The 27,507-nt window shown below is 35.8% G+C and overlaps 2 protein-coding genes across 2 annotated transcripts; one reads left to right on the top strand and one right to left on the bottom strand.

The window, feature by feature from the left end:
- Positions 1-3,629: 3,629 nt before the first annotated feature.
- On the bottom strand, positions 3,630-9,499 carry LOC102583727 (light-inducible protein CPRF2). The gene is made up of 6 exons (XM_006347686.2): positions 8,983-9,499; positions 8,752-8,851; positions 6,533-6,743; positions 5,122-5,197; positions 4,922-5,047; positions 3,630-4,226 (listed from the first exon to the last, which is right to left on the bottom strand). Exons 1-6 carry the CDS (start codon positions 9,421-9,423, stop codon positions 3,825-3,827), a joined length of 1,356 nt encoding a protein of 451 aa, XP_006347748.1. The 5' UTR covers positions 9,424-9,499; the 3' UTR covers positions 3,630-3,824.
- A 3,634-nt stretch (positions 9,500-13,133) lies between these two features.
- Positions 13,134-27,287, top strand: LOC102583398 (mediator of RNA polymerase II transcription subunit 14). The gene is made up of 8 exons (XM_006347685.2): positions 13,134-13,628; positions 15,652-16,731; positions 19,607-19,704; positions 20,649-20,823; positions 21,390-22,305; positions 22,489-23,510; positions 23,852-24,927; positions 26,033-27,287. Exons 1-8 carry the CDS (start codon positions 13,419-13,421, stop codon positions 26,829-26,831), a joined length of 5,376 nt encoding a protein of 1,791 aa, XP_006347747.1. The 5' UTR covers positions 13,134-13,418; the 3' UTR covers positions 26,832-27,287.
- The last annotated feature ends 220 nt before the right edge of the window (positions 27,288-27,507 follow it).

The following is a 27,507-nucleotide window of genomic DNA, read 5'->3' as shown; positions in this document are numbered from 1 at the left end:
CCTTTTATATGAAATTAATTGTTTTTCGTAAATATGATGAATATAAATTATTTTTGAATTTAAGAAGGAATAACAATATACAACACTTGAGTAGATTGAATGTACACTACTGTAAGAAAAAGAAAAAAAGTACTCTATATGATTTTTTAATGTTATAAACTTATTAGTATATTAAAAAAAAGTAAGAAAACTTTTGGAGGCAATAATGGGCCCTACATTTATAGAAGTCCGTGTTTTGTTTTACTCTTCCAATGTGTGGATAGCCACGTGGCCTTAGGAATATGCTAGAATTTGGGTGGTTTTTCTGGAATTTCAATACTTCCTATGCACAAAGTACAATTGCTATTAAGCTGTACATTTTGCTTATTTACGAATTTGCCCTTGGTCATCCTTGGTCGTCTTCACCTTTCTATATAATAGATATTTGGAAAAAAAAAATATTTTTATTTACCAATTACAAGAAAGTAAAATAAATTATTATTAAGAAAATATTTTTTATCCTAAATCAAATAATGGATTAATACATTTTTTTAATAAAAGGAAAAAGAAATTTCATAAATAGCAAAAAGATTAAACTTAGTAGGCCTTCTTAGCTATAGTTTGCCTAATTACGCTTCATAACTTTAGTTTCGTATGTTATAGGTATTTCCGTTTGTATAATTCGTTTGTCAATATACAAATAGGGTAAGTATATATAAATTTTGTATTTTATACATTTAGGAATTTTTCAGAATTTATAAAAATCAAATGTATTAACAAGATAATTAAAGACAAGTTAGGGTAAGCATATACAAAATTCTGGATTTATACAATTAGGAACCAAATTATATAAATTTTAGATTTATACAATTAGAAACTGAATTATACAAATTTTGAATATGGCTCGCGTAAATATGGTTATATGTTAGTGGCAAAAAATAATTTCTTTAAACTATAGTTATATTAAATAATTAACTAGTATATATATTTGCTTAGTCGCATAATTTTCCCGATAATAATTGAATTGACTTATATTGTGAACAAGAACAATATGACTCAACTAGTCAACTGTAAAACTTTGGCAATGTCATAATTTACACATGATAAAGTTGTAAAATGCAGAATTCAATTATTTTCTCTTATTGTATCCCTACGAAATGAGACATCATCGTTCAATGTTTTATTCAACATTTTATTTATGTTCCCACACACGTACCAAACAATTCTACTAGCGATGAGATCACCTGTTTGGCGTCTCATTTATTAGTCGCGGAGCCATCATCGACTGGATTCTATTTATCAAAAAAATATATTATGTATATATATATTTAAATATTGAATTTCTTCGATATAAGATGATTTTTTGTTTAGATCATAGGTTCATGAATTTTGAATTCACTCATTAAATTTAGTTAAAGATCTAAATTTAACTATTAAAACTTTATATAGTAGTTGCTTAATGATAAGAGTAATTTTGAAAATTTCTCTTTATTTGATAAAAATAAACAAGTAAAAAGATTATTTTTTAACATATACATTATTGGGGAAGGGAAAGGAAGAGGGTATACTTTTCATTTTAAAAAAATGAGTATTGTAGATTTGGACGTCAGCTGCTCTTTTCCCCTAAAAAAGGGTGACTCTTGCACTAACAAAATATTTGGGGGTATAAAATAAAATACTTTAATACGTCACAAGTTTAGGAAATGTATTAAACGCAATAATTGAATCATCAACTATTTTTGATCATATAAATTTGTTTAGTTTGAATCATTAGCTATTTTAAAATATTGCTTTAGGCAGGGTGACTATTGAGGTGACTCATATACTATTTTCTTTCGATTCTATTTGTGAAATTACACTAGGAGTGACAAAATCAAATCCAACCTGCCTAATCAGTCCAATCCATTTAAGTTTGAACGGGTTATTGACCCACATATTCATTAGCTCAACCTATCAAAAATTGAGTTGATATGTAACCCGAATTTGCTCATGAGAAATCTTGTCAAAATATTTTTTTAAAACTTTTTTTTTCAATTTGATATGTTATATATAGCCATAATAAAGAAAAAAATTATTTCATTAGGTATTAAAATAGTTTAAAAGAAACAATAAAACAATTAAGTTAAGTAAAATTTGGGTTGGATTGGATTTTGACCCGTTATATAACTCATTACCCAACTCGTTTTGACCATGCAAAATTGTTGTCTTAACTCATTATGATCCGCCCAAATTTGACCCATTCCCCCCTAAATTACACTTAATGCATTGTTATAACTACAACAAAGTAAACTATTCTTAAATGTTCTAAATTACTCCCTCAATTCATTTTTACGTGTAAGACGCATGATTTCTAAAAAAATTCAAAAAACTTTGGCCAGGGGCGGCTCTAATAAATCGGTGGCCTGAAGCCAAATCCGAATGGAAGCCTTAAATTCAAATATATATTTTTTATGAAGTTTATTATAGCTAATTATTTAATTTTCTTGAGACATAGTATTCATAATTTGTCGAACTTCTATTACTTATTTTTTTTTTTATGAAAAGATTTTATTTTCTATATGTAATACTCTATATATTATTATTTTTTTAAATACTTATAACCTGTTTTTTTTTTTAAATGACGCCCCTCAAATTTTGGGGCCTAAGGCAATTGGTTTTTTTTCAAAGCTGTTGAGCCGCCCCTTTGGCGATGCAATAATCTTTCATTTGCTATATACTGAATATTAAATTTTCATTTTTCACTTTGAATATTAGTACGTCCACTATCATATTTCAAATCCAATTATTTTTTCCTTGCAAGGAATAAAGAATAATATTAAGTACGGTTGGTACTATCTCATGATCAAGATTCAGGCATGCAAAGTGGAAATTATATATTAGAAAGACACCAAAATAAAATAAAATAGTAAAAGAAGATACTGGGAAGTTTCAAAGAGAATTCTTCACATAAGACGACAATTAGTCGCAATATATTAAAAGACGATAGGAAATTGCATTAAGCCAGTATGTATCTTGTTGAGCCTCCACAAAGATTTGATTGCGCTTTAATAAATGGATCTTCAATATTTACGTCAAATCAATATACCATTGATATATATATATAAATATATATATAATAAATGTAAAATTCTCGTGTCATTTAATTATTTGATAATGATAAGTTGATATGATTTAATCTAACATCAGGTGCGAACAATACAACTTATCCCCAAACTAGAAGACCTTTATTAGGTCTGTAATCTTTAAGAATAGAACTTTCAACTTTTTTTCTAATACTAGTTGCACAAATGTCTATCTGCAATAAGTTATGCTTTGTTAATGAGATTTTGATGGTATTATAATAAACTATCAAGGTATAAAATAAATGACAACACAACGAACTACAAGTGAACCAAATGTATATATTTGAATAGAAATTTGTAAATATGATCACTAGCATGCAAATCAACTAAGGTTATTTGAACTTCAGTAGTAAGACGCATAATAATAACTTAAAAAGGATTTATATGTATCTTTTGAATCTCTACTTGTTCTTCGCATCTCATACTGATGATATCTACATGAATGTTGAGCTTTTGAGTTATTATGCGACAGAGATATTGAAGGATGCTAAAGTGAAAATACAGAAGCTAAGTATTGACAAGTACACAGAGGGGGAAAGAGGATGACTGAGAATAGTCAGAACTAGCATAGCAAAGGGATGTCAATGCATTAGTATCATCCAACAAGGCATTGCCATACAAAGAATGGGCATTTTTCCTGCCACAAATGGTTAAAAACAGTATAATTTTATCAACATGCATGTGCAAAATCTGATTCAGTGCAGCTGGGGGCTTTAACAGTGTTTATTGCTCTCCCCGACCTTGGGTTCCACAGGAACTCACTTCTCCACGTATGCGCTTCTGCAGATGCTCCAAGCTGGCTACCCGCTGCATTGAAGCTGTTCTACCCATCTTATTCCCCCCAACTGCTGCAGCTGCAAGATTCTGCTGTACAGATCCTCCTATTGGAGGAACATCAACCATACCATTTTGAATTCTAGGATCATGGGTTGGCATATGATTATTTGGCGGTTGTTGGTAGTAATGATGTTGAGGATCATCTTGCACAGGCAGAGCAGTGTCTGTTGATGTGTCTGAAGGACTGCCAGAGAAGGATGGCATTGCCATTGAGGACATCTCAGACATAGCTTGGAATAAGGGATTTAACCCAGTAACTCTTTTAACTGTTTCTTCTGCCATCTTCACCTGCACGACAAACAGCAAAGGAAGGAAGAACTTTTAATACGTGTTTCGAACCAGGGACGGAGCTACCCTAGGGCAAGGAGTGTCAAGCGACGCCCCTTCATCGGAAAATTACATTGTATATATAGGTCAAAATTTGGTTTAGTAAATATATCTACAAGTGTTGACACCTCTTAACACAAGTTGAAGGTTTAGTGTAGTGGTTAAGGGGTTGCAAAAATTGCTTGAGGTTGTGTGTTCTATCTCTACTACTATATAATGCTCCTTAATTAAGAAGGAAAAGAGGATGAAAGAATTTTGTCATCATGACAATTCTATTCTTTGGATCTGAAACATGCCTCAATCAGCAAAGGTATCCTCCAGTAGGTGATAGAAGCACAACATAACCATGCTGCTATAGTCCAACCAAAAATTATGTCTTTGTTGACGGAACCTGATAAGCACTAGAAGCATGAATGAAAACAAAAAAGAGATAGCAAAAGCAACATGGAATTGCCACCTCGTTACCTAGGAAACATCCCCCCCACCCCCACCCCCACCCCTTCTGTTTTTTCTTCTTTTCTCCCTTTTGGTTACAGGAAAAATGATCACTGTGGCTAAACAAAAACAATTGATGCACAAAGCAGGTTTCTTCTTGTACTTTCCCAAACAAACTACAGGACCTACTTCCTCAACCACAACTAGTTAAAGGGCCTTACCTTCGCTCTCAATGTCTCAACATCTGCTTTTAAGACACGATTATCAACAGCTGATTCATTGTATTTCTGGCTTATGTCAGTCAGACGTTTCAGTAGGGAGGAGTTTTCTACTCTCAGTTGAGATACCTACCAAAAAATGAGGTTTCATAAGACAATAATCTTGCACCGACATTAACTTAAACACGACTTAAGAAACATACCTGTGTCTCAAGTTCTGTAAGATGGGCTTGCTTTCTTCTCCTTGAACGTCTGGCTGATTCTCTATTTGAAAGCATTCTGATAAACAAAGGGGTTGATATTGTTAGGACTTTGACCAGCCCAGGTAAACTTCACTACTAAATAAATTAATAATTAGCTTTACATTTTGGATGCCTACCAATTACATTACCACTGGGACATGATTCAAGTTGGAAAAAGTTTCTAATCAGAAAAAGTTGGAGCACCTTATACCAGTGAATCATTGCACCTCTAACTATATTATTCTCTTAGGAAGGAATATTCTGCATGTAATGGACAAGCAGCCTTTACATTATGAAGCCTTCCATAAGACCATATAAGAAGTGTAATCTCTTTCCTTCCAAAGCAAAGAGACATCTGGTCCAATGGAGGCAACGGTAATTGGTAGCATGACACTCCCTTCTCTGAGACAGAAAATGACGGTCCACACCTATACTTACATGAGGGTACATGCAATCTTTTGCAGAGAGGAGGAATGTCATATGCAACAATGAAGGATACAATTTATACCACACCAGGTGTGGATCCAGAATTTCACACAAGTGAATTCAGACGAAGACTAAGACAAAACTCTCCAGCAGCCAACAATTAAGGGACCATAGCAAACACAAAAAGAAAGTTCTGCCAATTGCTCTATTTGGTTCATACACGGCCTGTAAACAAGTCATTTTGGTCTCATGCTTATTATATTTTAAACGGTTGGGCAAAATATATGCTTTAGTTTCATTCCAAGTGTTGGTCATATCTGTTGCCTTTAAGAGGGAGTGAGAGAGAGGAGAAAGAATGAAAAAGATAGGGATTCTTTTAATTAGCCGAGTTTGTCTCTACAAAACATGAAAGTGTGGGTGACGTATCGTGCATGTATGAGTATGAGTGAGTGTGAGTGTGAATGTGTGTGTGTGTGTGTTTATACGTACATAAACTGCTCAAGAAAAATATATACTAAACATATATAAGAAGAAGTATACTTTGGCGGGAAGAGTATTTGATTGGACCTCTGTAGTCACAAACAACTATGCCTCAGTAGCATTCAAACAAAAAATTTACCTTCACAAAGCATCAATAGTCATGCAAGTGTTCTCTAACAACATGCATGAATCAAAATTGAGTGTTGTACAATCAAGTGAATCAAAATTGAGTGTGTATAATCAAGGGCATTTACTTTTCACAAACGGACAAACCGCTGTCCACAATTATTTATATCAGATGTAAGAAATGAAATCAAAAGCATCTAATTCATCAGAAACTCATGAATCAACTAGTATGATGTGTCTATCCTCAATATATTAATAGATCTTTTGATCCTTCTCTCTTTCTCAGATTTAACAGCAATTTAAGTAGTACTACTTGTACAAAAACTATAAACCATATTACCTCCTTACGCGTTTCGTATCAGCTGGATCCGTTCCTTGAGTCGTTTCTGCTTCTCCTTCAGCTTCATCATCATCGGATAGCTCTCTAGATGAACCACTAGTTGTTGACTTCACCTGCACCACAGGTTTCTTCTGCACTGAGGGTAAAGAGGGTATTCCAACTGGTCCACCAGAATCCTTATCTTGAACTTTTCTCACTTCCTGACCAGATCCTGCAGAGAAAAACGAACTAAAGACTGAATGCAGAAACTAATTTCCATAATGCATAGTACAGCAACCTGCACCAAGTCTTTGCCTGTCATTAAATGGATGTCTACATACATTTATCCTTCAGTTGCATATTACACGCTTCTTTGCTGATGTAGATGGTTGCATTGTCAAGTAAAGAACAGAAGTACAGACCCATAAATTTACATCAGTAATTAAGCAAATGGAGAAACATTACATCAAGGAGATAGGGAAATGACTAGAATGATGACTGCAGATGAAGAATCAGAGCCCAACAATTTGCAGTTAATTTCTGTCATTGACACGGGTAGACTAATTCCTATTCACGAGGATCCTATGTGAAGCGTGATTGGAGCTTGGAGAACAAATTACTCCACCAAATATCGTTAGTGTACAGTGTACTAGGCTCTAATTGAGGCAAGAGTGGACCCATTTAGTTACTTTTTGTGTCTTAATTAATAAGAAAAGTTAAAAGGTTGAACTAATAAGAAATAAAATTGACTCCTTTCTATGATAAATAGTCAGTTAAATAACCAGCGCAACAAGCGGACTCATTGATTAATTATGAATGGGGTTGGTGTGATAAGAAAACAACAATTAGCTGCTTCAATAATGTTGTTATGAAGTGTGCTAATGCTTCTTGCTTGTGGAAGTGTGTGGGAGTTTTGCGTTAGGATCACATTGAAGAAACCTCCTCATTCTATTTCTTCTCTTTTTTTGGGTAAAGTTATAAAAAGGAAACTGGAAATTAGAAAACTTTCTCATGCTACTCTGGTAAGGAAAGAATATTTATGCCTTTTGATAAGTACAGAGGGACAATATATTAAGCCTGTGACCTTTTTTTCATTAAAGAGACCTTTTGCTCCTGCCAGCAGAATAAGCCCAAACGATTTCTCCTCGTCTTAAAATAATTTTAGTTAGGACTTGATTGAACTATATAGTCTCTTCTTCAAATGAAATTTCACGACGTGGGAGTACATTGGGTATGTTGTTTTTGATGAAGGACATTGGGTATGTTGTTTTTGATGAAGTACATTGGGTATGTTGTTGTTATTGTTGTGGTGGTGTCGAAACCTACTTCGCACACCTTAACTAATTCCCGGGGATACCACATATGGGAAGAAATTACCTGTGTTTTCGTCTCTGTTAGGATTTGAACTTGAGAATTCATGGTTCTCAACATATTTCATTGATTACTAGGCCATACCCTTGGGTATAGAGGTTGTTAACTGAACTCAAGATGTTCAAGTTGGCTCGATTTATTTGCACTTGACAGCTCTACCTTCTAGGCTTCAACTATGGGTACAAAGTTTTGAATTATCATCAAAGAACACTTAATTGATGATTGGAAGGTGTTATTCATCATAGAAAGTTATAAGTGATGGAAAAACGATGTAGAATTTATATAAAATCTCAAAGAACATGCATTAGGCGGAGGTTCAAATTTACTTGCTTAAAAATTAAAATACTTCTAATGTTTTTTCTTATTTGTTGGAACTTCTATGAATTTGTTTAAGTATATATAAATGACAATTATTCAAAAAGCATAACGTAGTGCGACTAAGGATCCACCTGTTTGGTTCAAATCAGATTCCTTTAAAGTTTGATCTTTCTATGTAAGAGAATGTAAACTTTCCAGAAACTAATGGCGAAGTGACACGGGCATGGAATCAATGGTAATGCAGACAAAATTTGCCTCATCCAAGAATCACTCACGTTTACTCAAATGTTTCACATAACCATACAACTGACATCAGTCATCAGCATCCTAAACCAATTAAAAAAAGCAGGAAGCACAGATCTTCACAAATTACTGTCAGACCACTAACCTCTTAGCTAAATCTTGTAAAGTTTCTGTAGCAACAGAAAGCACAGACTATCATAACACCAAAATCAAAAACATCATACATAATCAATGGCATGCACATCATATTATACATCAACAACACAAGAGAAAAGGTGAAATGAACCTCAAAATTGGTCACAGCTTACCTTTAGTGGAGATGTGAGATACTGATTGTGATGCACTAGCAGTCTCTGGACCTTTATCAGGTGCAATAGAACTTGAATCTTGAGGCTTTAGATTCTTCGCCTATGAATTTTTGCCATGTATAATTTCATTAGTGAATAAATTACTCGATTTAGCTGAAGACAGTAACAATTATTTGAGCGCGAAACTTTTCAAAGCTAATTCGAAAAAATAAATTAAAATAAATAATTTACCCGAGTCAATGCGACTGCAGCACAAGCCAAATCGAGGCGATTTTTGAGGAAGGCTTGATACTCTTCAGCATCAACGGGAATATTCTGCGGAGGTGCAGAGGCAAACGACGTCGCTGCCGGCTTCGAATTCAACGCCGTACTGGAATTGAGATTAGGAGTAGAAAGATTCTCATCCTTGATCTCGACAACATCGTTTTGGTGTGAAGATGACGACGAAGACGCCATTGTAGGTGGCAGAGGAGGAGATGAAGTGGTCGTACCGGCGGCTTCTTGTAGGAAACGCTGGAAAGCCCATTCGGAAGAGCTGCGATTCATCATCTTCGAGTAGGAGATGGCGGCGGTGGCGGCAGAGGTAGGTGAATCAACGCCCAACTCCGCCGTCGGCGGCGTCGACCAAAAATGGTCGCCAATGTCATCGTCCACTGAAAATACTCTATCCATATTTCTCTCCGGAAAAAGAAAAAAAAAACTAAGACTTTTTTAAGTTTTTTAAGCAATAAATGGGAAGAAAAGAAAGAAGACACAAGGTTGAGTTTTGATTACTCTTATATAATTGGTATCATGTGGAAATTATAGATTCTTATGAGATTACTTGTTTACCCTTGTCTTTTCATTTTTGATAAATATTTTTCTAAATTTATTTTTCTTCGAGTTTAAGTTATAAACTATTATGTAAAAAAATATATTGTCAAAACTCAAGTCAATAATATGATATATATATATAAATTTCCTTAAATATTGAAATCTATAATCTTGAATAAGGCAAGTTATTTAATTTAATAGATAAAAATGATTTGATTTGATCATATCCATCATAAATTAATGTAGTGAGATGATTAGGATTCTTCTGCCTTTCATCACCGGGCTTAAATAGGAAAAAAAAATTATTAAGAGGCATTGAACTCTTTAATGTGTTTATCTTGAGTAAATTTAAATTAATCCATCAATGATATAAGAATTATCAATGATTTATGGTTATATAAACCAAACAATTTGTCATTAATTAACTAAGATAAAACAACAATTTTAATGCAAATGCATCTGATTTTAAAAAGTTTAGTTCACCATTGATTTGATTATTCAATGTATTTAGTAACTATATATATAATATTCTTTTCGATGATAAGGGTGAATTTAGGAGGTAGAAAAATGAACCTATTAATTTTCAAACATCACCTATTAATTTCACAACATCATATATATATCACCTTGAAATAAGTGGTCCATTATCCAAGTAATAACAATGAAATAACCTTGAAGCTTTGAGTAAAAATAAAATAAAATAAAATCCTTAATGTTATTTTGAAAATGAAATTAACCTTTAGCTTGTATGAATTTTTTTCTGGCCGATAGGAAGATACGACTTTTATTTTCGATGGTCGCATTATTTTCGTATTGGATAAACCTTTTGTGTAGGGTGTGGCCCATTTGGTGAATTGTGGATAAATATGAAATAGGGCCTACATAGTCTTTCATGGCCCACATAGTTTTCGTGGCCCCTATTTACCAATTGCTTTTATTCACTTTATAAAGGCATAAAATTATGTCTTGTTCTAGCCATTTTATTATTATTAGTATTATTTATTGAGGAAAGAAAAAACAAGATTGGGCAAGTTGAGGGAACAAAATGAAACACACTTTATGGTTCGTACAAAATGGTTACAGGACACATGATTTAGACATTAGACACATTTTATATGAGGTAATTTTCTAAAGATCAGAATGGTTAATGATGTAAAATTAATTATTTTTGTGATTGCGTATAGATTGTTTTCTAATATGTGAAGCAAAAAGTTAAGTCTTTCTTTGCAAGCTAAAAAAGTTTTGAAAATCTTGAATGGTAATATTGATAGACATCAAAAAGATAAGTGGTAGAGTGAAGCGATCCAGAAAATGGCGGAAGCCAATAAGATAGCTTATATGGAGTGGTAGGAGAGTAGAGACGAAGAGGGAAAATGGCAAATATGGAGAGATATGGGGGAATGAAAAAGAAAGTGAAATTAACTATTACAAAACAGTTAAAACGACAACGCTCAAACACTTAAAAGGATGAACTTTATGACAAAGGTTGAGATAAGAAGTTGTATAGGTTTGCAATGGCAAGAGAGTAAAGAGTCCGCGACTTGGACCAAGTGAAGTACATCGAAGATAAATAATGTAAAATGTTGATGGAAAGAGACCCATATTAGACGAAGATGACAAACATAATTGCATTAACTCTTGAATAAATAGGAGGAGATGACTATTGTGCTAAGTGATTTAGAGCATTTTAAAAATCGTCGATATTGTGGGTATTATAAAAGTATCAAGTTTTAAGAGGTTATCATAAAATGAAAATGAGGGAATCAAACTATTTTGATAGAATTTTAAAAGAAACATGTATAACATGTGTGGAATAACTATATCTGGTTATTTAATGTCAAGCTCAAATAAGGTAGTGCCTAATGTCACCGAGAGCGAGTACTCTAGGCTCGCTTTGCTTATCTAAGCTCCATCGTTTCTTTCAAAAATCAAATTTAGTAGGGTTGTTCAAAATCGAATCATAACTAATAAGTCAACCGCAAAATTGACTAATTAGTATTGGGTTATCAGATTAATGGTTGGTGAACAGATTAAAATTTTAACAGTTTATCGATACTGGGTGGATTACTCAATTTTCCTTATTGGATAAATTGTTACCTCATTAAAAATTATTGTAGTTATATTTTTACCGTAAGTATAGTTGTTAATAAATACTTGTGTGCATGCACCCTCAAAATTTAGTTTTTCAGATATTTCTCATTATGTACAATTACAAAATTATCATTTATTAGCTTAAGTAGAGCTAAAAAATTATTTTGTTTGATCGGAGATTGATATATTAGTGAGTGAAAGTGAAAAGGAAAGCATGAAACAATTGAGCCAATGCACCACCCGTAAATTACTAATCCGACATTAAATCAACTGATAGCTTATTAGTTGGCTAGTGGATTAGTATATTTAAAATTCAACATCCGAAAAGCTAAACAATTAAGCATAAGTATCCATCTGATCCATTCAATACACAACCTTAAATTTAAGATATTGAAAATGTCTGAATAATATATGTGGACTACGATGAACTAGTTGTATAAAAATAAATGTGATATTTAAGAATGTAATAATTATAGGGGCATCAAGCTATTAACCCACACTATAAAAAATTGAGAGAAAAAATGATGACAAGAATAGTGTTTCTATCATCGAAAACTATTTTGAATTTATGCTGGAGCATTTGATTGCATAAGTGCCACATATATCATAAGGAGATTGATGAAATAATATTATGGAGAAAAAAAAAAGAGATTCACAAAATCTCCCTCCTTCATTCATTAACGCGTTATCTGTTTTAATCATGTGGGAGTTTTGGAGGTCAAGGTGTACCTCCAAACATGAGAACGAAACTCCATCTATTCAGATATCAGAGTTATTGGTCTTCTTCATTACTACGAACACAACAAGTTTAAAATTTGAAAATTGTAGTAAAACAATGGTTAAAACTTTTTGATGAACAAACAATACAACAGTCTATAAAATTGTCAAAGAGACAAAGCCAACACCACTTTAAGTAAATTAAGAAATGAATGTAATTGCTTGAAAAGGAATTGTGAAATTGGGGTGGAGTAAGAAGGGACTTCGAGGGCATGTTCATAATGTCACATTCCTTCCCTCTGGGACCTGGACAACCAATTAGGCTGATACTCTGACTTTACTAATTGGACTTCAATATTACACGACAATTTTTTTTAACAAGTATATCAAAAGCAAATTCAAAATTATTCATTACATGCGTAAATGGAGAAATTTGAGTTTCATGAAGGATAATTCAGGTCATAGATGAAATCCACACGATGAATAATAAATGAATGATCGTTAAACACCGTTTCATAGAAAAAGACAAAATAACAGATAAATCTTCACCGTTTAACAAATAAAGTATAAACTTCACAAACTTCGAAGGTATATCAAGAAACCCAACAAAAATAATTTTTCACACACTTAATAGACATTTACATATGGAAACTTTCTATTACTAAGTATATTTTTTTTCTAAATCGACATGATTAAGGATTTTAAGGGGATGAATTTTTATAAACTTGGTCAAATAGACCTTTATATAAGTTTTGACTTCTCTCCGACTAGTAGTACCATATTCCAAATTTTGCACACCCTCTCCCTTCCGCCGTTACGCGTCCCTTCAGACATCCGATCTATCAAAAAGAAAAAAAAAATAGAACAACTCTCGCGTTATTCACTCACCCTACAGGTCGGAGATTCATACTTTGTTTCAAATTCCACAATTTTAAGAAACCCTAATAGTAATTGATTGATTGGCGGTCAATTGTCATTGAATGACATTATATTAGTAGGAATTCGGGATCGTCGGAATAATTTCATCGGAGAAGGGCTTTGCGGAGATGGCGGAATTAGGGCAGCAGACGGTGGATTTCTCGGCACTGGTAAGCAGAGCAGCTGAGGAGTCGTATGTTACGTTGAAGGAATTGGTGGAGAAGTGCAAGTCGTCTAACTTATCTGATTCTGAGAAGAAAATTGGGATTCTTAAATATGTAGTTAAGACTCAGCAGCGTATGCTTCGTCTCAATGTCCTCTCCAAATGGTGCCAGCAGGTTGTTTTCTTTTTTTTAATCTATTCACTCCCTCTCTCATTATGTATGTTGATGCATTCAAGATTGAAGACTGTTTTTTTTAATTGTTTAGATATAATGATGTGTTTTACCCAATTTGTGACCCCCTTTATTAATCCAAAGGCATCCGTTGCTTCCCACCGGCGTAGGTACTGGTAAAATTTTCTTTCCAGGCTTAGACAGATGGGGATTCTATTCTTGAGTTCTTTATGGGTTATAAGAAGTGTACCTTCTTTCTTCTTTGTTGAGGGGTCCGAAGGGTAGTGTTCGACTTCTAGGGTTTCTTTTGTTTCAGGATTTGTGAATTGGAAATGAAAAAAGGAGAGGATTTTCTCTTTCTTTGTTGATGCATTGAGAGAGTAGTGACAGAATGTATATTGGTCATGTGTTTGTTTTTGTGAAATTTGTGAGTTGGAATGGAGAAAAATGGATCGTGAAATGAGTAGGGTGATGTGGTTTTAGGAATTGGGAAAAGATGGACCACGAGGAGTAATTTAAAACTTAAAATCAGATAGTTAGGGTGGAAGTTCTAGTTATAGTGAATGTCGAGGACACTTACCAAAAAGAAAACAAAAGTTGCGGACAACTTTGAAGGTTTTAAGATTGTTCAATGCTCTGTTCAAGTTGTGTACCAACATGTTATTTGATGAAAGGCGGAATGATCTAGGAGACCCTTGTATTTGACTTGGATTGTCGCTTGGACCCTTCTATTCACGACTTTGTCGGAACTTTTAGACTCACTGAAACACAATCTTTTAAACCCCTTTGACTTTGCGTGAACTTCAAACGCACAATGAAAATGACACATCATCATCCATATCAGATTTTTAATGACACGTCAATTATTTTTTACTTTATTTTAAAATTTTCAATTTTTTTCCTTATTCACTCCATTCCTCCCTCACCGTCTCTATCCCTTGACCACCTCTCTCCATTTCTTAGATCGGATACACCACCATAACTTTCCATCTTTACCGGTAACACCACTTCCCTTAAAAACTAAAAACCTCCATTCTTCTCCAAGTTTTCATCATTCACAACTTTCGATCACCTTTTTTTTTACCAACGCCTCTGCCCACCACTTAAACCACCGTGAAGACTGGCATTTTCAGATGAGATGGTAGAGAAGATGAGCAATCCGGCGATCAGTTCGTTGAAGAAGGGAGAAGATGAAGAGGTTTCCAAAATACAAAAAGCTGAACAATTTTGGTCTTTGGGCAATTATCGATTTGTGTTTATTTTATTTTATTTTATTTTGTTTTGGACCAACTTGTTTTGCACTATGTTATTATTTTTAATAAATTGGTGACCATTTTGGTCACGTTTTGACAAAAAGAAACCACCAACGTGAACTCCTCTTCTCCATTGATGCCAATGAACCACCACTAAAAGACCTCAATATGTCTTGACATCTGCACACAATTTTACACAACACACTCCACCTAATTTCAAAGAATAGCAATCACTCTTCACCCTCTAAAACTACTGGATCTTTGTCACCTCACAATTACCCCAAAAACACGGAAAGGAAGGACAAACCAGGAACAATAGGACCTATCCCATTTCTAATCTTGGGAGAAAGAGAAAGTGAAAAAGAAGAAAGAGAGAAAGAAATAGGGTGGGGTGGGAACAATAGAACTGCTGTCATACCAAAAGAGCTATGAGTTTCCTGTAGGTCTTGCTTCAAACAACTTTCTGTAGCATCATTTGAACCTTTAATCTTTGATTTAATAAACTCTTTTGAGGTATATGTTGGTAATGGTAAGTACAAGGTTTGTCTTCATGTCTTTTTCTCCCTTTCATGTCTTCATCTGTCTTTTTCTGAAAGGAAAGATACACTTGTATTATATTCAGTATCTAGGTGAATAGAAATATGGTTGTCAAATCTTCCTGGACCTTTAGAATTAACGGTTGGCCCTGTATAATTTTATCATTGATCTCGAAGAAACTGCAGTTCATACTCCGTATTTAAATTTCTTTACCAACACAATTTTCTGGTTTGCAGGTCCCCTTGATACAATACAGTCAGCAGCTTGCATCCACTTTATCTAGTCATGATACATGTTTCACCCAAGCTGCCGACTCGTTGTTTTTTATGCATGAAGGACTACAACAAGCCCGTGCTCCCATCTATGATGTTCCTTCAGCTGTTGAAGTTCTTCTTACCGGAAGTTATGACCGTTTGCCAAAATGTATAGAAGATGTAGGCTTGCAGAGCACATTAAATGATGACCAGCAAAAACCAGCATTAAAGAAATTAGACGCACTGGTTAGGTCGAAACTCCTTGAAGTTTCGCTTTCTAAGGACATTACTGAAGTCAAAGTTTCTGATGGTACTGTTCTGCTTCGTGTGGATGGAGAATTTAAGGTTCTAGTTACCCTCGGTTACAGAGGACACTTGTCAATGTGGAGGATATTACATATGGAGCTGCTTGTTGGTGAGAGAAGTGGTCCTATGAAGCTGGATGACTTTCGGCGGCATGCTCTTGGTGATGATTTAGAACGCAGAATGGCTGCTGCAGACCATCCATTTATGACCTTATACTCTATCTTGCATGAGCTTTGTGTGGCACTTGTTATGGACACAGTCATAAGGCAAGTGCAAACACTTCGTCAGGGCAGGTGGAAAGATGCTATTCGTTTTGAGCTCATAACTGATGTCAGTACTGGACAGGGTGGTAGTGCTGGTTCCACACAAACATCACAAGACGGGGAATCTGACTCTGCCAGTTTGCGTACTCCTGGGCTGAAGATTTTGTATTGGTTGGATTTGGATAAGAATTCCGGAACATCCGAAATTGGAACATGCCCATTTATAAAAATTGAACCTGGACCAGATCTGCGAATTAAGTGTCTTCATAGCACATTTGTTATTGATCCTCTGACAGGAAAAGAAGCAGAATTTTCCCTTGACCAGAGTTGTATTGACATTGAGAAGTTGCTGCTAAGGGTGATATGCTGTAATCGCTATACTCGTTTGCTAGAGATTCTTAAAGACCTTGAGAAAAATAGTCAGATCTGTAGAGTTCCCAGCGATATTCAGCTTCAATGCCATGTAGAAGAAATGCTTGGCGATTCTCGGAAGGTTAGTTATTTTAATATATTTCTTGGAATTTTTGAGAGCTCATGCAAATCATAAGTTCCATATTGGTTATTATACATGGTTGGATACTATCTATGTCATGTTGTTTTAAAGATCTGCCTCTCCCTTAACCACTAAGTTAAAAAGAAATTGATGTATGGTTTAGCAAGGATAAAACCGATCAAGTCAATCTCTGCCTTCTCCCACAAATAGCTATTTTTGTCATTATGTTATCTGTTTTTTACATTACAAGTATGATAGGGTAGAGTTGTGATAACCGATGGACTCTTGATAAATGATAATAAAGAATTTAAGGATGTCAAGAGAAGTAGCATTACAATGATATTCAAGGAAGAAAGAGTTGAGGAATCTAAGTTAGAAGTTTCCAGTAGCAGTTATGTAGGAAAGAACTTGCCAGTTGTCCCAATGCTTAGAAAATTTGGAGGGAGTTCTGTTTCATTTAGGCTGCTTTATGTCTATACCATTGCACATGGGATCTAAATGTTAGAAACAGAATGTGTTCATAAAAATCTTCAAGTAGGGGCACTAGCTTGTTTGGTTGCTTTTGGGTGGAGGATCAAGTATCTAAATTACTGTGCTATGTAGTATTTGCTGTTTAAAAGCTAGGGGCTAACTGTGAATAACTACACAAATAGTTGAGATAAGGTGTTTAGAGGCTGGTAATAACGAATACTAGCTTACCAAATACATTGTTAGTCGGCAAAACAGCTCACGAACTGTGTGCTAACTTACCAATCATGGGAAAAAGATAGAAAGGAAAAAAACGTGTGCTAACTCAATATTATACATGACTCCAGCTACTGAGGTCACTTCTATACCAAGCAATGTGTTGCGAGGCCTAACGATAAGGTTTATTAGATGTGAGGGGTATGCATTAGTTTCGTCCATGCAGATAAGGAGTTCGGAACCAAAAGGGCAACAAATTTTAACGGCGTTTAAATCAGGATTTCCGCCGCAAGGCGCAGAAACCCATGCGCCTTACAAGGTGCAACAACTTTTAGCCTTGTAAGGCTTAGCCGCCTTGAGCCTTACAAGGCGCAAGGCTGGCTGTGCTTTGCAGGCTATTTTTAAAATAAAATAAAAAAATTGGTTTTATTTTCTTAAGCTGCTGTTATTAATTTCTTCATTGGTTTTATTCTTATTTTAAATTAAACTACTGTCCCTAGTTATTTTCATTCCCTTGCAACCAGAAGTGGAAAAATATTTAATGGAAGTTGTGTTCTACTTTTTAGAATTTTGTACACTAATTACATGATAAGTTAGAAACTTCTTGCTAAATATTTAATTCATTTTTTTTTTTACATAGTTGAAAAAATATGTTTTCAAAATAAGCATGAAACGTGAATTTATAATAAGTGTCGATCTAAAAAATATGGCACAATAATGGCCTATGTGCATTTCAAGGAACAACATACCATGTGCCTCTCCTTACGAGACAGAAGTGACATGACCATTGCTTTTGCTTTACATACTCAATTCACAAAATCGTTTTGTGAATTGAGTATGTAATTCTCATTGTTTGACTTTTTCCAGTAGTGATATAGTTCGTGAGATGGAACTTGGAATAGACAAAAAATTTATTTTCCAGTAATGCAAAAGCAATGGTCATGTCACTTCTGTCTTGTATGGAGAGACACATGGTATGTTGTTCCTTGAAATGCACATAGGCCATTGTGCCATATTTTTTGGATTGACACTTATTATAAATTCACGTTTCATGCTTATTTTGAAAACATATTTTTTCAACAATGTAAAAAATAAAATGAATTAAATATTTAGCAAGAAGTTTCTAACTTATCATGTAATTAGTGTACAAAATTCTAAAAAGAAAAACACAACTTACATTAAATATTTTTCTACTTCTGGTTACAAGGGAATGAAAATAACTAGGGACAGTAGTTTAATTTAAAATAAGAATAAAACCAATGAAGAAATTAATAACAACAGCTCAAGAAAATAAAACCAATTTTTTTTAAAAAAATAGCCTGCAAAGCGCGAACAGCCTTGCGCCTTGTAAGGCTCAAGGCGGCTGAGCCTTACAAGGCTAAAAGCTGCTTGGGTTTCTGCGCCTTGCGGCGGAAACCTTGATTTAAACGCCGTTAAAATTTGTTGCCCTTTTGGTTTGATAAATAATTTAGTTGGCCTTTTGGAATTTTTGAAAATTTTTGTTGCCCTTTTGGCTCCGGACTCTGCAGATAAGGGTGTTAAGGTCTACTTGTTGACATTTATATTTGATAAGTGCGGTCTACTTATTTACAATCTTTAGGAAAATGATACGTCTGTATAGAAAAAGTTCTATTTATTGGCCACTGTAGGTAATGCATACGTAAATGTAAGTTTCTTTATTTTCCACTAACAGAATAATTCCTTGGTATGACATACTATATAGACTAGCAAATTGTGCATTGTTGCACATGATATAATTGATTAGCAGTCTCCTTTGTCATTGATTTTTGTTTATTCTCTAAGAGCATACATAGTTAACAAAAAATACAACAGTGAAGCAGCCCAATTACGATCATAAAAGAGAGTCATTATTACTCGAACTATCATCTCTACCGAAAACCAAAAGGTGGAGGAGGTATTAGGTGACTGAGTTCCAGAGCTCTTTATTGTTGCATGTTAAAGTGCTGCGATTGCTTCTTACCCCAACTTTGGTAGATCCTTTTTGCATATATGTTAATATAGTTGTATGTTGTCTTAAGATAACCAAGCTGAGATCCAGAATCCTGGTGCTATTTGTAAGTAATGAAGTATACTTGTGATCTTTTCTGAAGGTCCCTAATCTAGTCTAGACTCTCTGGTACTATATCTGCATGACAAACTTTTTCCTTCTTTAACTGTTGCCTCTTTGCAGAAGGATAACAAATTTGACAGCAGGGAATATCAAGGCCAGGAAGTCCTGCGTGTACGTGCCTTCGGCTCATCGTTTTTCACCCTTGCAATAAACATAAGGTTTTCTCTTTTTTCTTTTATTGTTGGATGATTTCACCTGGGTGTTTTAACTTTTTGTCTTCAACTAACATGGAAACTGCTGGTATCTGTGTTCTAATTATGTGCCACCAAGTATTAGCATGAAATCAAAATGAGTATATGTGAGGGAAGTGTTGGAATAGCTATCTCCCATTAACATTTGGGAGACCAATTGCAACACTTGACTTGTTTGAATAACCCTGGGACAATTTCACACTTTCGCTGAGTTTGGTCTGCCAAGTCAGTGGTAGTCTTTTTATCGGGTCAGCATCAGCGTTATTAAAAGCAAAAAGCGCAAAAAACTTCTATGGTCTGTTGGGGCTTTAAACGCAAATAAAGCGTGGGCTTTTAACGGAAAAAGGCTATAGAAAGGGAGAAAAAATACAAAGATATATGAGTAGTCCAAGATTTATTATAATTATAAGCATGAGTGTATCAAAAGTATGCCTTAGAACCTTCATGATGATACTGAAGCATACATGCATGTATATATTTTTAGGATGTTCGTCTACACAGTATTGGATGTTGCTTGATCATTGCAATATTTGCAGAGATGTGGCATTGTTAAAAAGTTCTACCTGATTGTCTATGCTTTGATTTGTTTGGATAATGTTTATGTCTAAGTAGCATATCAATCAATGACTAGAAATACTTGTCTTTGGAGATTATCTATTCTCATAAGTGCTTCTGATGTTTACCACATGCTTTGACCACTGTTTGGATAATGTTATGTCCAAGTAGCATATCAATCAATGACTAGAAATACTTGTCTTTGGAAATTATCTACGGTCTTAGTTGCTTTTGATGTTTGCAACATGCTTCAAGTACACTGTTATCTGGATCTCTCTTTGAGAATCCCGATCAGGAAGCAAATATTGAAATGCTACTTTTTTTCGGCAAATTCTTAACTATTTCTCATATTCCAGGAATGGACGCTTCATTCTTCACTCATCCAAGAATGTTATATCATCATCAGTAGTTGTTGAGTGTGAAGAGGCCCTAAACCAGGGAAGTATGTCAGCTGCTGAGGCTTTTATTAGCTTGAGAAGCAAAAGCATTTTACATTTGTTTGCGTGCATTGGGAGGTTCTTAGGACTTGAGGTATACATGCATTTTTATCTCTTTTTTTCCTGTCTTTTGGCTATTAGTTATTCTGTTTATTAATTTTGAGAGAGAGGCTTTATTGTTATATTCAGTATTCCTTTGTCTTGAATTTTCTGCCAGTTGCTTTCCTTTGACATTCAGGAGTGGTCTTAACTTCATAGGCTTTGCTTAAGCATTAGGTTGCATGGAGCTATAGTTTTTTTTAAATCTGTGTGGAGCGATAACTATTTTGTTATACTTTTTTTAAAAAAATAACTGTGGTGTCCTTGCCAGCTTGCCTTGGTATAGCTTATGCTTCTCGCGTTATCCACTGAGTTTAGAAGGCTGTGATTGGTCCAAAGGGCAGGTCACAGACGAATTTCTCGGTTATCAAAAAAAAATAAAAAATTGCCATTTTGTTTGATTATTTTATCTTGCTGCATATGTACTGTAGATGCAGTGGCTGGATCAAAGTTTGGTGTTTGCATTTACGAGTTCAATTATAAATCATTTAAGCTTATCTAGTGGTAATTGATGAGTTTAGCTTTTTTAATGGTTATATGATATATGAATTCAAACCCCAGGTCTTTGAACATGGGTCTGCAGCAGTTAAGGTGCCAAAGAGCATTTCTTTTGGTACAAATTTGTTGCTTATGGGTTTTCCAGAATGTGGAAGCTCATACTTTTTGCTGATGGAACTAGACAAAGATTTCAAACCTGTGTTCAAATTGCTAGAAAGTCGGTCAGATTCACCAGCAAAAGCTCAATCTCTTGCTGATCTGAGTAACGTGGTTCGTGTAGAAACTATTGATGTTGGAAGGATGCAGATATGTGAGGACGAGCTTAATTTGAGTCTTCTCAACAGCAAGAAATTGCTGTCTGTTTTACCTAGTGATGGCGGCAGTCACCAAACATCTGAAAATAGTCTTCTTGCCGACTTTAGCTTGGAAGGCTCTATAGTTGCTTCCGGTGTGCAATCAACATTTTTGTCTATTGTCGATGAAGTATTCGAACTTGAGAAAGGGTCCTCGGTCCCTTCTTTCTCTGGTCAAATTCCCCCATCAACATTCGGTGCTTCTCCTGCATCTCATTTTGGCACTGGTGTTGCTAATTATCAGAGTCTTAAAGTTGGAACTCTGTCCCCTAAGTGGGATCGTGGAGCAGGAAACTACAATAACTCCATGTACAAGGGCGTGATACAGTCAGGTTCAGTTGGTTCATTAGCCGCAACTCAAACTGGGAAAAAGTTGACAGCTTCAAAGTCTGAGCAAGATTTGACTTCTGTCCGATCACCTCATTCTGCAGGAGTTGGATCTTATACATCATTGGATGAAGACCAGCTGACTGTATCTACAAATCGGTCAGCTCGGCTCCTATCTCCACCACATCGAGTTTCTTCATCAAGTGGAAAAGCTAGTGGCTCAAGAAACTCTGCTGTGGGAACTGTACCAGGTGGTTTCAGGACTGCTGACTCTAACTCATTGGTTTTAAGTCCCGGATGTAAGTCAAATACCTCTGAGAATGTCTCTTAGATATCTGTACGTGGTTGTGTATATACATCTGTCTGCTGTAGCATAAAAATTGAAAAAAATAACAGTAATAACAAAAAACTTCAATGCTCAGGGGGCATGGTTATTTTTTATGCATATTTCTCAGAACTGTGTTGCCTTTGTTTTTTGCCAGCCCAAACAATAGATTCAGCAACATGTATAAAGTCAGAGCAAGATGCAGTTTCCGGATATAACATTTTGCCCAGGAAGCGTACATTGTCAGATTTGTTAGATTCACTTCCATCACTTCAATCAATGCAGTCCAATGAAGGATCATATAAGCGAAGAAAACTTGTGGAGTCTGCTGGCACCCATATACCCAAGTCAATGATGCTTATTTCTTCAGATATTTCTGGTAAAACTGAAGAGTATAGCTATGGAAGTCTTATAGCTGAAGCTAATAAAGGGAATGCACCTTCTAGTATATATGTTTCTTCCCTTCTTCATGTAGTAAGGCATTGCTCACTATGTATCAAACATGCCCGGCTTACTAGTCAGATGGAGGCACTTGACATCCCATATGTTGAAGAAGTGGGTCTTAGAAGTGCATCCTCGAACTTATGGTTCCGAGTTCCATTTGCCAGAGATGACACCTGGCAACATATATGCCTGCGGCTAGGTAGACCTGGAAGTATGTACTGGGATGTGAAAATTAATGACCAGCACTTCCAGGACTTGTGGGAGCTTCAGAAAGGAAGCAATAGTACACCATGGGATTCTGGCATTCGGATTGCCAATACATCTGATGCAGATTCTCATATTCGTTATGATTGTGAAGGTGTTGTTTTGAGCTATTATTCGGTTGATGCTGATAGTATAAAGAAGTTGGTGGCTGATATCCAAAGGCTATCTAATGCTCGAACATTTGCTCTTGGAATGCGAAAGTTGCTTGGTGCTAGGGCTGATGAGAAGTTCGAAGAAATTAATGCAAATTCTGAAAGTAAAGCACCGGCTGCACTTAAAGGCGCTACTGATGCAACTGATAGAATTTCCGAACAGATGAGAAAGCAATTCAGAATTGAGGCCGTAGGACTGATGAGTCTGTGGTTCAGTTTCGGTTCTGGGGTGCTTGCTCGCTTCGTGGTTGAATGGGAATCTGGTAAAGAGGGCTGCACTATGCATGTTTCACCTGATCAACTTTGGCCACATACAAAGGTTTGGTTTCTATTTTATTACATATGAGTTGTTCTGTTTTTCTCCCGTCTCCTTTTATTCCTTTTGTTTTTCTTGTCTACAATACCATGAGCCTCAAAATGCTTATGAACCTATAATTGGCCTTTTTTTGAGATCTTGAGTTATACTTTGTTCCATTACATTGTTGCGGTTTAAGCTAGGGAAGTCCTGTGAAAGATTCTGCATGTGGTGGGGGCATTGCCTTTCTATTTTGTTTTATCTCTTTCAATTATAAGCATTTTCAGACCATATTTTAAGCTCAAAACTTCCACTGTGGTTCCAAACTTAACGACTTCCATTTTTTTGTGTTTGACAAACCACAGTTTCTTGAAGATTTCATCAATGGTGCTGAAGTTGCATCCCTTTTGGACTGCATCCGTCTCACTGCAGGACCCTTGCATGCTCTTGCTGCTGCAACACGGCCGGCACGAGCAGCTCCAGTTTCTGGTGTTCCTGGTGTTACAGCGCCTATTTCTTCTGTTGCAAAGCAGACTGGTTATGTTCCATCCTTACCAAGCAATGTAAACTCTAGCATAAATCAGCCTGCACCTGGACCTGGAGTTAATCCTGTTTCAGCTTCTGTGGGTACACTTGGCACGCACAGCCATCCTAGTGCTGCAATGTTGGCAGCTGCAGCTGCAGCTGCTGGAAGAGGTGGTCCTGGCATTGTTCCGAGTTCACTGCTGCCAATAGATGTCTCTGTTGTACTTCGTGGTCCGTACTGGATTCGCATCATTTATCGAAAAAAATTTGCTGTTGACATGAGGTGTTTTGCTGGAGATCAGGTTTGGTTGCAACCAGCAACACCACCTAAAGGGGGGCCAGAAGTTGGAGGATCTCTGCCATGTCCACAATTTCGACCTTTCATCATGGAACATGTTGCCCAGGAGCTGAATGGAATTGACTCTAACTTTACTGGTTCTCAACAAGCAGTTGGATTGCCTAACTCAAATAGTTTAAATGCTGGTTCACAGCTTCCAGCTGCAAATACGAACAGGACTAATCTCTCTAATTCTACTGGATTAGCTCGTCCAGCAAACGCTGTAACTGGTTTCAATCGTACTGCAAATGGTCTTCCAGCAGCATCAAATTTAGTTGGGGTAAATGCAGGGATGCCTTTGCGCAGAGCACCTGGTACTGGTGTACCTGCTCATGTCAGAGGAGAACTAAATACTGCAATTATTGGACTTGGTGATGATGGAGGGTATGGTGGTGGATGGGTTCCTCTTGTTGCTCTCAAGAAGGTTCTCAGAGGCATTCTAAAATACCTTGGGGTGCTATGGCTCTTTGCTCAGTTACCGGACCTTCTGAAGGAGATTTTGGGATCGATTCTGAAAGATAATGAAGGTGCATTGTTGAATTTGGATCAGGAGCAGCCAGCCTTACGCTTCTTTGTGGGGTAAGGTTCCAATCATTCTGTAATCTATCTAGTCCCTGTCCGATTCTCATGCTGACTGAATAGTAGTGGAGAGAACTTGGGAATGGAAAGGGACCTCCAGAATCTCAATTCTCACATGTCCTTTAAATTGGATGTGTGTAAACCTGGCATTTGAAGAGAATCTCCAAATTCGTAGTTCTCACATTTTCCTTTACATTGGACACGTCTTACATGAATTTTCACTGGCTATGCATGAAGTGAACCCTTTCTGAAGTCATGTTTATCATTTTTCCGGTTCTCCTTGTTTTCCTACCTTTAGCTTGGATTTTGATATCTCATTTCTGATTGAATTGTTTTGCATGTATTCATTGTCATTCAAACATTGATACTTAGCTTTGATTGTCTTTCTTAATCATTCATTGTGCTTGGAGTAGGTCGAACTCTAGTTATGTTATGAGTGTCGAGGCTATACAGTAAAATAATCATGTAGTGTACTCATTCAGCATGTTTTCTTACGATTAGCTCAAAGAAGTACTGCTATAACCCCTGATAAATATCTGAATCTTTTGCAGATATTTTCTTTGTGGCTTCATACTCTTTTTATGTTATATTTTTGGAGTCAGGCTAGTCTATTGTAAAAGAAGAGTCTGGGAACAACATGTATATCATGTTTCTTTTTGGTTTTTGTGCTCATGGCTTTTCCGTTTAGAACCATTTTCCCTGGCCTGGCTAGTTTCATTAAAGCTCAGTCTAGTTAAAAAAAAATATCACCTGAGTTTTGTCCATTTTAGTATCACATAATTTCTTTTAGTCTACTGGTTTGATGTTCAACTTGTTCTGCTTAATGTCTTACATTTTCTAACTTGTTAGCACTCTGTTTCAATTGGCTAGAAAGCTCGGTACTTTTTAAGTGTATAATCTGAATAATATATCCCATTTTTGAAATATCTTTGTCTGATGATTTTTATGGTGACCTTTTAATCTTTTATGTCTAGAAAAGTTACTGCTGTTTCAATATATTTTACTGACAATCACTGAGTGTTAACTCGTTTTATTTGGTTCTTTGGAGCATGTATAATTTTTTGTGATCTTGAGTTCCTATTTCCTGATATTTTTGTTGCTGCAGGGGCTATGTATTTGCTGTTAGCGTTCACAGGGTTCAACTTCTCTTGCAAGTTATTAGTGTCAAGAGGTTTCATCAGTCGCAACAGCAGCAGCAGCAAAATCCCGGAAGTGCCCAAGAGGAATTAACTCAATCAGAAATAGGAGAAATATGTGATTACTTCAGCCGCCGTGTTGCGTCAGAGCCATATGATGCTTCTCGTGTTGCATCATTCATTACACTTTTGACGTTACCTATTTCTGTTTTGAGAGAATTCCTGAAACTCATTGCATGGAAGAAAGGGTTGTCTCAAGTGCAAGGGGGTGATATGGTCCCTACACAAAAATCCCGTATTGAATTGTGTCTTGAGAATCATGCTGGATATAGTATTGATGGTATCTCAGAAAATACATCTGCATCCAAAAGCAATATTCACTATGATCGGGCTCACAATTCTGTTGATTTTGCACTGACGGTTGTTCTTGATCATGCACACATACCTCATATTAATGCGGCTGGTGGTGCTGCTTGGTTGCCTTACTGTGTGTCTGTTAGGTTGAGATATGCATTTGGTGAGAACCCAAATGTTTTGTTTCTGGGAATGGAGGGGAGCCATGGTGGACGGGCTTGCTGGCTGAGAGTTGATGATTGGGAAAGATGCAAACAAAGAGTAGCTCGAACTGTCGAAGTGAATGGAAATTCTGCTGGTGATGCCAATCAGGGAAGATTAAGGGTTGTCGCAGACAGCGTTCAAAGAACACTGCATGCCTACCTTCAGGGGTTGAGGGATGGTGGTGGGGTTGCTGCAGGCATTGGATCGTGAAATAGAGATTTCAATAAAGTAGCTCTAAACAATACACAAATGTAGTGCTGACTAATCCGAAAAATTGCCTTGCAAGATTAACCGGAAGAACCAGCAAGTGTAGTTTTGGATGTGGCTAACCAGCTGGTATTAGGCTGGGATGTAAACTAGGCTTCCTTTTTTATGGTATATGCAGGCTTCCTTGTACAGGTAAAATAGATCTATTCGCGTCTTGCTTCGAATGATACACAAAGATCTGTTCTGGATGGTCAGAGCTCGACTGCAATTAGAAAGAATCGTGGATCGCTTAGTGTTGTAAATTGTTGGAAGTGAGGGCGGGCTTAAATTATTTCTTCCTAAATTTTTGTAAGTAGCGCAACATTTGTAAGACAGTTGGATGTGTGTGTTTCTCTCATTCTCCCCATATGAAATTGAATGGATACACAATTTATACAGATAACTGTTACTTAGTTTGGAGATGTGGCATAGTTGGATTTTTTTTTAATTAAGAGTTGGATAAATGAGAAAATTAGTTTGCTGGGTTAGCAATGTATAATCAAGCAATACATGTAAAGTGAGGGGCATTATCCTTTAGAGCAATAAAGGAATGATGGTGTATTTTTAACCCATATATGTTCTTAAAAATCACATATAAAAATTCTTTGCTTTGCGTGCTTAAACAAGAAAATTACTGTTT

The sequence above is a fragment of the Solanum tuberosum genome, unplaced genomic scaffold, assembly GCF_000226075.1.
Source record: "Solanum tuberosum cultivar DM 1-3 516 R44 unplaced genomic scaffold, SolTub_3.0 scf00092, whole genome shotgun sequence".
Taxonomy (NCBI): Eukaryota; Viridiplantae; Streptophyta; class Magnoliopsida; order Solanales; family Solanaceae; genus Solanum; species Solanum tuberosum.
The sequence above is the reverse complement of the archived record's forward strand: the minus strand, read 5'-3'. Positions and strand labels throughout refer to the sequence as shown.

Excerpts from the sequence above, each read along its gene's own strand:
- LOC102583727 (XM_006347686.2), bottom strand. The coding sequence starts at position 9,423 with ATGGATAGAGTATTTTCAGTGGACGATGACATTGGCGACCATTTTTGG. Across the intron at positions 6,744-8,751 it reads ATCTCACATCTCCACTAAAG|GATCTGGTCAGGAAGTGAGA; the intron begins GTAAGCTGTGAC and ends TTTTCTCTGCAG. Across the intron at positions 5,198-6,532 it reads GATACGAAACGCGTAAGGAG|AATGCTTTCAAATAGAGAAT; the intron begins GTAATATGGTTT and ends TTTGTTTATCAG.
- LOC102583398 (XM_006347685.2), top strand. The coding sequence starts at position 13,419 with ATGGCGGAATTAGGGCAGCAGACGGTGGATTTCTCGGCACTGGTAAGC. Across the intron at positions 13,629-15,651 it reads TCTCCAAATGGTGCCAGCAG|GTCCCCTTGATACAATACAG; the intron begins GTTGTTTTCTTT and ends TCTGGTTTGCAG. Across the intron at positions 22,306-22,488 it reads ATTGGTTTTAAGTCCCGGAT|CCCAAACAATAGATTCAGCA; the intron begins GTAAGTCAAATA and ends GTTTTTTGCCAG.